At 42.7% G+C, this 13,219-nt stretch overlaps 1 protein-coding gene across 1 annotated transcript in view; it reads right to left on the bottom strand.

Annotated features, from left to right (window-relative positions):
* Positions 1-13,219, bottom strand: part of LOC122696839 (orofacial cleft 1 candidate gene 1 protein-like) — a 75,932-nt gene that overhangs the window by 21,275 nt on the left and 41,438 nt on the right. Inside the window, exons 4-5 of the mRNA XM_043906961.1 lie at positions 2,885-2,945; positions 1,029-1,032 (exon numbers count right to left, since the gene is read on the bottom strand). Coding sequence (XP_043762896.1) covers positions 1,029-1,032; positions 2,885-2,945 — 65 coding nt within the window. The remainder of the gene's footprint in view (positions 1-1,028; positions 1,033-2,884; positions 2,946-13,219) is intronic.

The following is a 13,219-nucleotide window of genomic DNA, read 5'->3' as shown; positions in this document are numbered from 1 at the left end:
GCCGCGCCCGGTCGGCGCTGGGAGCGGTGGCCGAGGGGCGCGGGGCGCGCGCCTCGGAGCCTGGTGGGCACAGACCAGCCCGGGAGAGAATTCTGCATACTGCACACATCATCGCTCAGTTCAGGCCAGTCACATTGCATCTGGGATCACCCGACTGTGCTCCATGAAACCGTCAGCCCGCATTTGTGTCTGGCTGTTTTCTCCTGTCCGGCTGTAAACAAGGCCGGCTCGGGGTCGCCGCCCTCCCGCCCGCGCGTGCAGGACCCCGCAGTCAGACCAGGCCAGCGGCCCTCAGAGCCAGAGTTAACGTTCCTTCTCCCAGACGGTGGTTCCAGGGCGCACCGGGAAGTCACCGGGAGAAGCAGCTTTGGAGTGACAGCCTCAGGGTCCCTTTTCAGAGATATCTCAGATTCCTAAGCAACCTGGCCTGGCGTGTCTGTTCCATGAAATTAACGGAGGTGTTCCTAAGGTGAACCGCTGTTGTTCCGCAGACTCGCTGGGCACAGTCATCGTGTTGGGAGAAGCGGGTGGTGGTGGTAGTTTTTGCTGCTTCAGTGCTCTGGAGTTTTGCTTGGATCAGCCCCCTCCCCACCTCGTCCCACCCCAACCCACCTCACCCCCCAAAAAAAGACACGGGTAGAAATACTGTCTGGCCCACCTTATAGGAACCCACTCATGCCTGGATTGCTGGGTGGTGTGCGGTGATGGTAAACAGGCGCCCGGTATGTTGCTTTCTGTTTTCACCCACCTCTGCCACCCTGTTGCCTTTACACTAAAGCAGAGTTCGGTTTGGAAGCCACATCCTCCCAATAATAAAAGGCAGGGGTGTGATTGGAGCCCTCTTCCTTGGCAAGTGGCATAAAGCTGATATTTAGTATTCGCGACATTGAATTCTCCTAGACAGCTGGTGTGTCCCTGTTAAGGCTTTCATTTATTCAGCTTGAGCAGGAACTCTTTTTGTTCTCCCAGTCTATTACTTTGTCTATTTAAGGGATAACAGCCAAAGTGAAACAGCTTGCAATTTGCACCTGTCTGCTCTAAGCACTCCATGTTAGATTACGTGGTGCGCACACCCTTCACTGCTAATGAGAATAAGACTGTGTGGGGCTGAGTGCAGTTTTGTTGGGGGCCTTATAGCATAGGATAGTGTTTTTTTTCTTCTGTAAATGATCTGATGACTTCCTATTCTGATCTTTTAGGGTTCCCAGAGTAGATGAATAACATTCCAAAAATGTAAAGTTGCATATTCTTTTTTTAACTTTAAATGTCAGGTAAGTAAGAATTGAATTAATATTCAGCCTGAGTTGCCTCTGATGAGAAAGAAAAAAAAAAAAATGCTAACTGATTTCTAAGTTGTTGCAAGTACAAAACACCTACAAAAAGTGAAAGTGTTAGTTGCTCAGCCCTGTCCAACTCTTTGCAACCCCACCGACTATAGCCCACCAGGCTCCTCTGTCCATAGGATTTTCCAGGCAAGAATACTAGAGTGGGAGACATTCCCTTCTCCCGGGGATCTCCCCGACTCAGGGATTGAACCTGAGTCTCCTGCATTGTGGGCATATTCTTTACCATTTGAACCACTGGGGAAGCCCCAAAACACCTATAAAGACCTTTACTTTGTAAAGCTGGCCATGAAAAAAAAAAGCAGATGAAAGCATTTTAGACAAATTTCAGAAATGGGACTAGTTTTGGAAAACCTGTCAAGTGCTTGAAAGTAAACCAAAGTTCTCTACTTCTATTACCTTTGAAAATTTAAGAACTGAATCAAAAATAAAACCTTGAGTGACTGACTTCCAAATCTTACGTAGATACATTGATCTGACTCACTATCATGTGAATCACAGACTCAGTTTTCAGCAAATGCAAAAATGTCAGCACATATGATTCTTTCCAGCTTTTTCCAGAAGTTCCCTGCATCCCGCTTAGCTTTGATTCCTTTGAGGAATTATATCAGGGGACTGGCATCTATTTTTTGAAGAATTTAAATTAAACTCATTGCAATGAAAGAACTTTTTATTATGGCTTATAGCACTTTCCCAAACCTTATGTATTTTTTTTAGATCATTATAATGATATTTGAATAATTTGGCAAAATCTCCTTGAAGATGATCCAAACTTTAGTAAATTACATTTATATACTTAGGCGTCTTCTGTTCATCAAAGGGCCCATGCTTCATTTGGATTCCACAAATTTCTCGCATTGGCAGCTCTGTTGAAATAATCGTGGTGGGTTCAATGAAATTGAGGTGGTCACAAACGTGGTCTCGCTGGTAATCACTCTGGTTTAACACGATCGTTGGCCTGCATCTCCCTGACAGAGAACCTCCCAGCTTGTCAGCGATGGGCCCTTTCCACACAGCTTCAGGAGTCCCGCCAGCCACTGCCGAATCTGGTTAGGTCAAAGGGTTGAGCCGTGTGTAATTCAGAACAGAGGGGGTCCCACGGTCACTCCACAAAAACAATTACACTACTTATTTCACTCTAGCCCTTGCCCAAAACTCACAAGCCTCATAACTTCAGTGCAGTCAATCTAATTCTGCCCCTGGGCGATAAGCCACATGAAAATATGTGATGCTGTGTTTATAAATCTCATCAAAAATAGAAACAGTGGACAGGCACAGTGAAGCCCTACTATGGATGGTGGGAAGCCTTGGAAATTCTGAAAGCACTTTTGTTTCACTTCTAGAGACTCTCTTTCGCGGTTACACTGTCTGCTCCACTCGTGAATCATCCTCTTTACTCGTGAGTGCTGCAATGGAGACAGCATTTCCATTCACTTCCATACTTTCTCTCCAAGGATTATATTATGAAAAATAAAGCGTAAAAGGCTGCTTTTAAAGGAAAAATAAAAATCAAAAAGGGGCTTCTGTTACATCAGTCTTACCTCTCGATCCATGTTCTCTGCTTCTTGCCCTTGGCAATGCACAGATTTAAATCAAGTTCCCCTGAAAAAGAAAAGTAGTATTTGAAAACTAGAATAGATTGGCCCCATCTTAAGATCTATTAAGCAATTCAGGGTTGGAGAGACAGAGCTACGATGCTTCTTAATGGTCCCTGCAAATCTCAGTTTATAGTCAATAGCATTTGATTTGGTGTCTTGGTTTTTTCAATTTTTTATTTTATTGAAGTATATTTGGTGAACGGAGGAGCCTGGTGGGCTACAGTCCATGGGGTCGCAAAGAGTCAGACGCGATTGAGTATTAACACACACACACACACACACACTTGATTTACCACGTCACCTTAGTTTCCAGTGTACCGTATAGTGCCTCAGTTATTCATATACATATTCTTTTCCCTTCTAGGTTATTATAAAATACTTGTATCATCCCCTATGCTATTCAGATGGTAACTTGTTTTTATTGTTGTTCTTGTTTGTTTAGCTAACAAACTGAGAGCTGGCAAATATTCACAAGATGTTTTACACAAGTAATCTCTAGGAAAAAATCAGACTTCAAATAGATAGCCTACACTTCCTTCTTTTATGCTTAAAAAAAAAAAAAAAAAAAAACTTCAGATTGCACTGAAGTTGATGATGAAAACTTGCTTTCACATGCTTTCAGTAGATTTTATATTTCTCTTTTTTTAAATTTTAAGATCTACCTTTGCAACTGTCCTAAGTAGATAATATCTAAGAATGTTGTTTAGTCACAAAGTCATGTCCAATTCTTTTGTGACCCCATGGACTGTACTCTACCAGACTCTCCTGTCCATAGGATTTCCCAGGCAAATATACTGGAGCAGGTTGCCATTTCCTTCTCCAGGGGATCTTCTTGACCCAGGGGTCGAACCCAAGTCTCCTGCATTGGCAGGCAGGTTCTTTACCACTGAGCCTCCTGGGAACCCCCATAGCTGATAAAGTTAATGATAAATACATATACTTAGGTAGCAAGCAGATTAAATTCTGAGAACATCATCCGACAACGATATGGATTACGCACACCTCATGAAAGGAAATGTGTTTGTGGCACTCTTAAAAAATCCTTAGAGTCATGCAGTTAATTATCCAGTTCAATCTATAAGCTATTCCATGTGATGTTATTTCAATTGATAAAAATACTGCACTAGAATACACTCTGCAGCCAGATGATTATAATAAGTGAGAAATTTCAAAAATGAGGGATTGTCCTAGCATTTATTAGATTACTATAAATAGTTACCAAAGGGGCTTTTTAAACTTGGAATTTGCCCTCTTGAAATGGTTATCAGTATTTGGCAGTAAAACAAAGTATATCATGTATGAATGATACATGTGACTTTTTTTTTCATTCAGAGCTCTCAATCATAGTTTTAAAAAGTCAGTTCACAAAAGGCAAGCGAGCTCTTTCATGGCAATCAGTGTGGCAAAAGGAAAGATTTCAGTCCTTTTAGTGGTAATTTTAAAACTCTTTTATGTAAGCGAAACATGAAAGATCCAAGTTGATTACCTCTAAAATAAGGAGGAAAATGCAAAACTATCTAAAAGAAAAAACTGACATTAAAATGAGGAAATTTTAGCCAAGTAACAGAAATCGAAGTTCAATTTGCTTGTTTTTTCCACATCGCAGTGACTGAAGAGGAATTCAAAAAGCATCTATTTCTGAGAACAAACGTGGAGTGGAAATCTGTTTGCTTTTGTTTCCTTGAATTTGGTATCAGTCTAATACAGAGCTGATTTTCCCTGGTGGCTCAGCTGGTGAAGAAACTGCCTGCAATGTGGGAGACTCAAATTCAACCCCGGGTCAGGAAGATCCCCTGGAGAAGGGTGTGGGACCTCTCACCAGTATTTTTGCCTGGAGAATCCCAAGGACAGAGGTGCCTCCTGGTGGGCGGCAGTTCATGGGGTCACAAGAGTCGGACACGACTCAGTGACTAACACAGTACATAGCTAATATCTGCCTTTAAAATGCTTGTAATTTGTAAAGTTGCTCACTTTACGCTCATCATAAATTTATTTGGAGACATGGAATCTACAATATGCAAGCCAAAAAGCACAGGTTGGCTTTATTCACATCATTCTAGTGCTCAGGAGACTTGCAGATAAGACAGACCGCTTCTCTCTCTTCACAGAAGGCTGCGTTTTAAATATCTTTCTGCACCATATTCAGAATGCAATACATGCAGTAAGACTGAGTACAGTTATGAAATAAGATCAGAATTCCTTCATTCTCTCATAGAAAGCATGTCCTTGAATCTAGAGAGTGCTTTGATAGAACCAAGTGGTGTATCATTTTAAAGCAGGTATCACTAAAGGAGCAGTAGAACCCAGTATTCCTGGGTCTCATGACTCAAGGGTATGGCAGAAGGTTCCTCTGGCCTTGGTATCTCTGGGGGCTTAGATCAAGCATCATTTGCAATAAGGGATGTCAGTCTCCGGGTTTTGATGAGCTGGGATTTGGGGTTTGTAGTCAGGTGCCTTATGATTGAGATACAGCCCACTGAACAGAGTTGGTGAAGAATAATAGAGCCACCTTGAACCGGGGAAAATCAGAGCGCATGTCCCCTGGCTGTAGGGCCTCAAAAGACACGGGCAACATATTGGTTCTGGCCTAAACACTGATACCTGAATGTGTGTTCCCAGTGCGATTCCTGGGAATTTAATTTGAAGACTTCCAAAGTGCGAAAGCAGTGTTAAAAAGCCTTAAAAATGACCCAATTGCTAAAAACTGCGACAAATAGATGAAAAAAATAGGTGTGAGACCAGTTGCAGAGGCCAAATCTGTGAGCTGGAGGCCCGGGGAGCAGAGTGGATTCTGAGGAGTGGGCAGAATTCGGAAACAAGCAGGAAAAGGTGAATGGAAAAGACCTGTGAGCACAGAGGGGTGATGAAAATGAGAATGAGACGTTCACAGAACAGTGAGCAGAATCCATCAGCAAACAGTAATTTTAACAAGTTACTGATTGACGAACAGTCACCACACCCCAGTAAAAACCTATCACTTGTGTAACTCACCAAAGATGAAGCCAATCTGAGAACCAATATTTTTGCCAGACTACCTCTATGACCTATATTGTCCAGCAAGTCCAAAGTGGCTTTCCTTTCATTAAAAAAACAAAAGTGGCTGGTGATCTGTTTCACCATAGATAGTATACATGCTGTTCTTTTGAAATATCCCACCCTCACATTCTCCCACAGAGTTCAAAAGTCTGTTCTGTATTTCTGTGTCTCTTTTTCTGTTTTGCATATAGGGTTATCATTACCATCTTTATAAATTCCATATATATGTGTTAGTATGCTGTAATGTTCTTTATCTTTCTGGCTTACTTCACTCTGTATAATGGGCTCCAGTTTCATCCATCTCATTAGGACTGATTCAAATGAATTCTTTTTGACAGCTGAGTAATATTCCATGGTGTATATGTACCACAGCTTCCTTATCCATTCATCTGCTGATGGGCATCTAGGTTGCTTCCATGTCCTGGCTATTATAAACAGTGCTGCAATGAACATTGGGGTGCACGTGTCTCTTTCAGATCTGGTTTCCTCAGTGTGCAGCCCAGGTGGGATGCATGAGACAAGTGCTCGGGCCTGGTGCACTGGGAAGACCCAGAGGAGTCGGGTGAAGAGGGAGGTGGGAGGGGGGATCGGGATGGGGAATAAGTGTAAATCTATGGCTGATTCATATCAATGTATGACAAAACCCACTGAAATGTTGTGAAGTAATTAGCCTCCAACTAATAAAAAAATTAAAAAAAAAAAAAAAAAAAAAAAAAACAAAAGGGAAAATAACAGTTATAAATACTGTCAATGTACCCCAAACTTTGTGTTTGGCCTTTCAGGAACCCCTGACTTAATGAACTAATAAGCAAAATTTTCACTAAGTCTACAAATTTGGACCACAGTGTGGCATATTTGCTGAAATTCAAGCAGCCTGCAATAGGCCTTCTCAGGTGGCACAGTGGTAAAGAATCTGCCTGCCAATTCAGGAGATGCAGGTTCGATCCCTGGGTCAGGATGATCATCTGGAGGAGGAAATAGCAACCCGTTTCAGTATTCTTGCTTGGGAAATCCCATGGACAGAGGAGCCTGGTGGGCTACAGTCCACAGAGTCACAAAGAGTCAGACTGAGAGGCTGAGCATGCACAACAAGAATCGCATTTTAAAAGCTGGTCTCAAACTTGCAAGCAGGTCAGTAATTGCAGTATAACCTGCTTGCGAGTATCCCGTTGACCATATCCTATGGAGCCCAGGTTAATAATCACTAAAAAGCTAATTTGTACAGTCACTTGTTTTTTTTGTTTTTTTTTTTTTTTTGGTTTGCTTTAAGGCTGATCTCTTAAAATGGCTTTCACTGAAATTGTTGACCTTGTATTGCAAATTAAATCCTGGCATCGCCAGATCTCTGAGTCTGGGTTCATTGCTTCCAGAGAAGGGAATTAGCATGGCTACAGCTGTCATTCCATTGCATTTTTCTTCTCAAGAAGAGACCAGCAAGGGCAAAGACGGTGTTAGACAGAGGTCGCAAGCCAGATTCTGTCTGCAAACATGTTTTGTTTGACCTCCACAGTGATTTTAAACAGATTGAGCCAATATTGAAAATTTTTTTTTAAAAATTGCCATCAAAATCTGACTTCTGGCTTCTCTTGGAAAATTTTAAAAATTTGGCAACATCATCAGTGGGGCGTGGTGGCAGCATGTTCTTAAGGCGGTGTTGCTAGTGTCCAAGGTCCCTGCTCTCCCTGTTGCAGACCGCAAACCAAAATGTAAGCTCCATAAAGGCAAGGCTTGCCGACTTCATTGCTAAATATTCAGAGCCCAGAACAGAGACTGGAAGGAGAGGGTGCTTGGCAGACATTTAACATTGAATGATCTCAGGACTTCCCAGGCGGCACAGTGGTAAAGAATCCGCCTGCCAATGCAAGAGACTCAGTAGACATGGGTTCGATCTTTGGATCAGGAAGACCCCCTGAAGAAGGAAATGACAATCCACTCCAACATCTTTGACTGGAAAATTCCATGCACAGATGAGCCAGACAGGCTACCGCCCATGGGGTTGCAAAGACTTGGACACACCTGAGCATTTGAGCACACACGAACGCACGAAACGATCTCAAGAGCAAACAGGGACTTTAATGGACAACTTTTAAGCAACAGGCAGTGCTCAGGCACTGTCACAACATGCTTCACTTTAAAAAAATAAAATAAATGTGCAGGTCAAATAAATTCTGCCAGTCCTCAGGCAGAGAGACAGAGTACCCACCTATCACTCTGTTAATGCTGTTGTTTTTCTTATAAAGAAACATTTCTCTGTATCCCTGCCACTCTCAAAAATAGAGCCACAAGTGTCAAGGAAAATGACGGTGATCACAGGCCCAGAATTCTTCACTCAGTTCTATTTCTGGCATGGGCTCGATGGGGATCTGAATTTGACGTTTCTGGGAGACATATGCAAGTAGGAAGATACCCCGAATAACACACTGGCTTACCAAGTCTCCTCTCTCATCCTATGCAATCGTGTTTTGTAGTACAATCTAAATCAATATTGGAGAATAAATAAAGGGACTATAAAATTTACCTTGGAAAGTCACTACTTAAACCTAACACGTGCATGCATGCTCGGTTGCTCAGTCATCTCCGACTCTGCAACCCCACGGACTACAGCCCACCAAGTTCTGTCCATGGGATTCTCCAGGCAAGAATACTGGAGTGGATTGCCATGTCCTCCTCCAGGGGATCTTCCCGACCCAGGGAGCAAACCCTGTCTCCTGCGCTGACAGGTAGATTCTTTACCACTGAGCCACCTGGGAAGCCCTAAAAACGTAACACACTATCACTTAAATAAAGAGTCGGAATAACACTGTGGGGTCGACTTGTGTTCGCAACTAGAAAGACACTGGTCAAATATCATATATTTGCACATATATGTGGAATCTAGAAAAATGGTACAGATGAACCCATATGGGCAGGAATAGAAATACAGACAGAGACAATGGATGCATGTTGGGAGAAGAGCTGGGAGATTGGGACTGACATATACACTACCGCATATTAAATAGATGGATAGTGGAAAGCTATTATATGGCCCAAAGAGCTCAGCTCGGCGCTCGGTGGTGAACTAGAGGGGTGGGATGGGGCTGGGGGGGACGTGGAAGGGAGGTCCAAGGGGAAGGGTATATATGCATATGTATGGCTGACTCACATGTTGTACAACTAACCCAGCATTGTAAAGCAAGTATACCCCAGTAAATTTTTTCAGTCTCTTGCACATAGGGAAATTGCTTAACCTCTAAAAGTCTCCAATTTCCCTGCATAAGAGTTGAGAAATTTTAAAAATTATATATGTCAAACATTCAGCTTCCACTTAGAGTATGAAAAGCTGGCAGGCTGTTAGTCCCAAACATAAAGCAAAAAAAAAGAAGCCCGAATGTCTGCAAATTTACAACTTTTCTGAAAGCCACCGGGAACTGCAGTCACAGAATAACCAATGAACCCAAAAGCTAAGGAAAGAGCAGTGGGTCCAAGGAGTAACAGGCTGCAAGCACTTGCTTACTGGAATCGACATGAAACCCCTTAGAAGCCAGTAGGGAGGCTTCAGCTAAAAATTGTTCATGAATTTCTGAAGTCGTTAGTCAAATTTGAAAGGGACCCAGCGTGAGAATATGGAGCGTGTGGGCAGGATGCTCAGTGGGCAATTCTGTCTGATTCGAATCCCCAACTGAACAGCTGTACTGTGCTCAGAGCCCATCCTATGCCCCCCGGCAAGGGTGGAAACTCGCAGTCCCACCCAGCTGCCCACATTACCTCCAGCCCTGCCCCATCGGGACCACGCTTCCCACCAAGAAGCCTGGCCACAGACGCCCAGGACACATCCCATAGCCTGTCCTGGGTCGGGACTCAAACCGGCAGCCTTGCCCAGTTATTGAGCATAGCCCCCGGCCCAGCCTGAACGGTGACCCTGGGCAGCCCCCAGCGCAGTCTACAGCGATGCTCAGCTGCAGAGCCCAGTGTACAATCCTACTCAGAAGTGGAGATCAGTGGCCCTGCTTGGCTGTGGGACACAGACGGGCCTTTGCCCAGGCAGGGAGTGACAGGGCATAGTCCGTGACCCAACTTGGTTTTACAGACAGCGACCGCATCTGACTGCAAAGCAAGCTCTCCAAGCCAGCCCAACTGTGGGTACAGCAAGAGGCCCCACTGAGCAGAGAACCAGATGAGCAACCACTCCCGACAGAGAGCACAGCCAGTGAGCCACTGGCTGGCGTGGAAGTCACAGAGCTGATAAGGATGAATATCCAAATCATATAAGGAACTCATATAACTCAGGAGTGAAAAGAATCAGATCAAAATATGGGGAAAGGACCTGAATAGGCATTTTTCTAAAGAAGAAGTACAAATGACCAACAGTTATCCGAAAGGGGGATCAAAATTGCCAATCCTCAAGTAACTGCACATCAAAACCACAATGAGGTATCACCTCACACCTGTTGGATCGGCTGTTATCAAAAAGACAGGAATAACATGCGCTGGGGAGGCCATGGGGAAAAGGGAAATCTTGTGCCCTGTTGGTCAGAATGTAAATTGGTATAACCGCTATGAGAAATGGTAGGGAAGGGTCTCGAAAACAAAACAGAACTACCATATGATCCAGCCATCCCACATCTGGGTATAATCACTATGTCAAATAAACATCTGCAACCCCACATTTACTGCAGCATTATTTACAATAACTTCCCTGCTGGTTCAGACGGTAACAAATCCGCCTGCAATGTGAGAGACCTGGGTTCAATCCCTGGGTTGGGAAGATCCCCTGGAAAAAGAAATGGCAACCCACTCCAGTATTTGTGCCTGGAGAATCCCCACGGACAGAGGTGCCTGGCGGGCTACAGTCCATGGGGTCGCAAAGAGTCAGACACAACTGAGCAACTAAACATAGCACAAGACATATAAACAATCAAATGTTCATCAACACAGGAATGGATAAAGAAGATGTGGTATATATGCAGAGGAATATTATTCAACTGTAAAGAAGAAGCAAATTTAGACAAATATTGTGTGATCTCACTTATATGTGGAATCTTAAAAAAAACACAGAAAAGCAGAAAGTGGATCTGTCATTGCCAGGGTAGAAGTAGGATGTGGGGGGAAATAAGTGAAGGTGAACTTCCAGTTCTTAAATAATAAGTTAGGGGATCTAATTTTTAGCACGGTAACTGTAATTTATAGTACTGTATTTTTTACTTGAAAGTTGTTAAGTGAGTAGATCTTGAAAGTTCTCATTACTAAAAAAAAAAAAAAATAAGTATGCAAAGTGATAGATGCATTAACTAACCTTAGTGTGGTTATCACTTTGCAATATTCATTTATCAGATCATCATGTTGTACACCTTAAACTTACATGGTGTTATATGTCAATTATAGCTCCTTAAAGCTAGAAGAAAGCATGCAATTAATGTGTTAATAGGTCTCATATAAAGAGTGGGTAAAATAATGAATATATGAGGAATTTCAACAAAGGGATAGAATAATAAAGAATCAGATGGAAATGTAGAAATGAACAGTATGGTAAGAGAAATGCAGAATACCATCAACAAGCTCATTGATAGTCTAAGTACAACTGAGAATAAAATCAGTTGAACTCAATCCATTAGCAACAGAGATTATCAAATCAAAATAGAAAGATAAAAAGAGAGCAAAAACAAAAAACACAGAAAAGAGCGGAGTATCCAAGAATAATAGAAAAATTCCGAATGGACTAACATACCTGTAATTTTGAATATAGGAAAAGAAGACAGAGCACATAGACAGAAAAACCATCAAAGGAATAATGACTAAAAATTCCCTCGGATTAATGACAGATACCAAAGCAGAGATCGAAGAAGTTCAGAAAACATCAAGTAGGATAAAACATACACATATACACATCAGGCTCAAACCATTGAAAACCAACAGCAAAAAGAAATCATGAAGGTAACCAGAGAAAAGAGGCATATCACACATAGAGGAACAAAGTTAAAAATTATAGTAGACTTCTCATCGAAACTCTGTAAGCCAGAAGAGCATGGACAGACATCTTTAAAGGGCAGAAAGAAAAACAACACTAAATTTTAAAATTCTATAGCCGAGGAAAATATCTTTTAAAAATGACGGTAGGGAATGTGGGTATGGTAGGGAATGTGGGTATGGCAGAAAGAAGAGATTGTCAAATCCTAGCCCCCAAGAAACAATGTAAAACCGGAAGGGAGAAAAATCCAAAACAACCAGCTCAGTCTCTGGAAAGAGGCCAGAGGCTAACAACCAATGGAGAAATATGCATTCCTGGGAAACTGCAGAAATCAGTGTAAGTACTGTGGGTACGTCCTTGACCCAAGGTTGCTCCAATATCTGCAGTGACCCCTCACACCAGCTGGGCCAGTGGGGTAGTACTTCCAAGGAAGCGCTGGCAGTGAAAACCAGCAGTTCCACTGCTCTGGCGTGGAATTTTGGTGACGAGGACGGAAAACTCGTACCCAGTTGTATTGTGAAAGTATCAAAATCAGTAGAAAACGGGTGTTGACAGTCCATGGCTCTGTTACGCTGAGTTGCAGTCCCACTTGGGATACAGTAGATCACTCAACTAATCAGAAATTTGATCAGGAGGTCCTGGAAATGAGAGACCAAAGAAAGGCTATGAATAAACGGGTGCCCCACGGATCGGTGCTGATCAGGGCTCTGTGCACGTGTGCAGGGAAGCTCGAGAAGATCCAAGCTGTGTGCACATCCCCAGCTGACCTGGATGCTGTGCAGATCTACAGAAAAGACCTAGGAGGACCTGGCAGAAAGTAGACCTGAATTTTAAACATGTTCCCAGCCCCACACACAGATCCAATCAGCAGAGAGAAATCTTACAGACGCAAGGTGTCTGTGGACAATCCTGGTTGATCACTGTGCTCTGCAGATGTAGAGGAGCCGCCATAAAATGAACCTAAAACTGTTAATCAAAGTTTGAAAAAATTCAGAGAGACAGCAGCAGCCACACATCACAGGGAAAGCAGACTCGATAGCTTAAGTTCAGGCAAGTTACTAAAAAAAAAACAAATGAAATACAAGCCGAACAACAAAATAAAACACAACAACAATGGTCCTCAAGGCAAAAGCTCAAAATCACATTTGCTACACCATATTATCTAAGATGCAGGTTTTCAACAAAAATTTATAGGACAGTGAAGAAATAGAAAAGTATGACCTATATTCAGGAAAATAAGCTGTCAACAAAAATTAACTTTGAGTGGGTAAGGAGGTTGTATTTAGTAGACAAAGACT

This window comes from Cervus elaphus, chromosome 7 (assembly GCF_910594005.1).
Source record: "Cervus elaphus chromosome 7, mCerEla1.1, whole genome shotgun sequence".
Lineage (NCBI taxonomy): Eukaryota > Metazoa > Chordata > Mammalia > Artiodactyla > Cervidae > Cervus > Cervus elaphus.
Note: the sequence above shows the minus strand (reverse complement) of the source record. Positions and strands in the feature narration are given on the sequence as shown.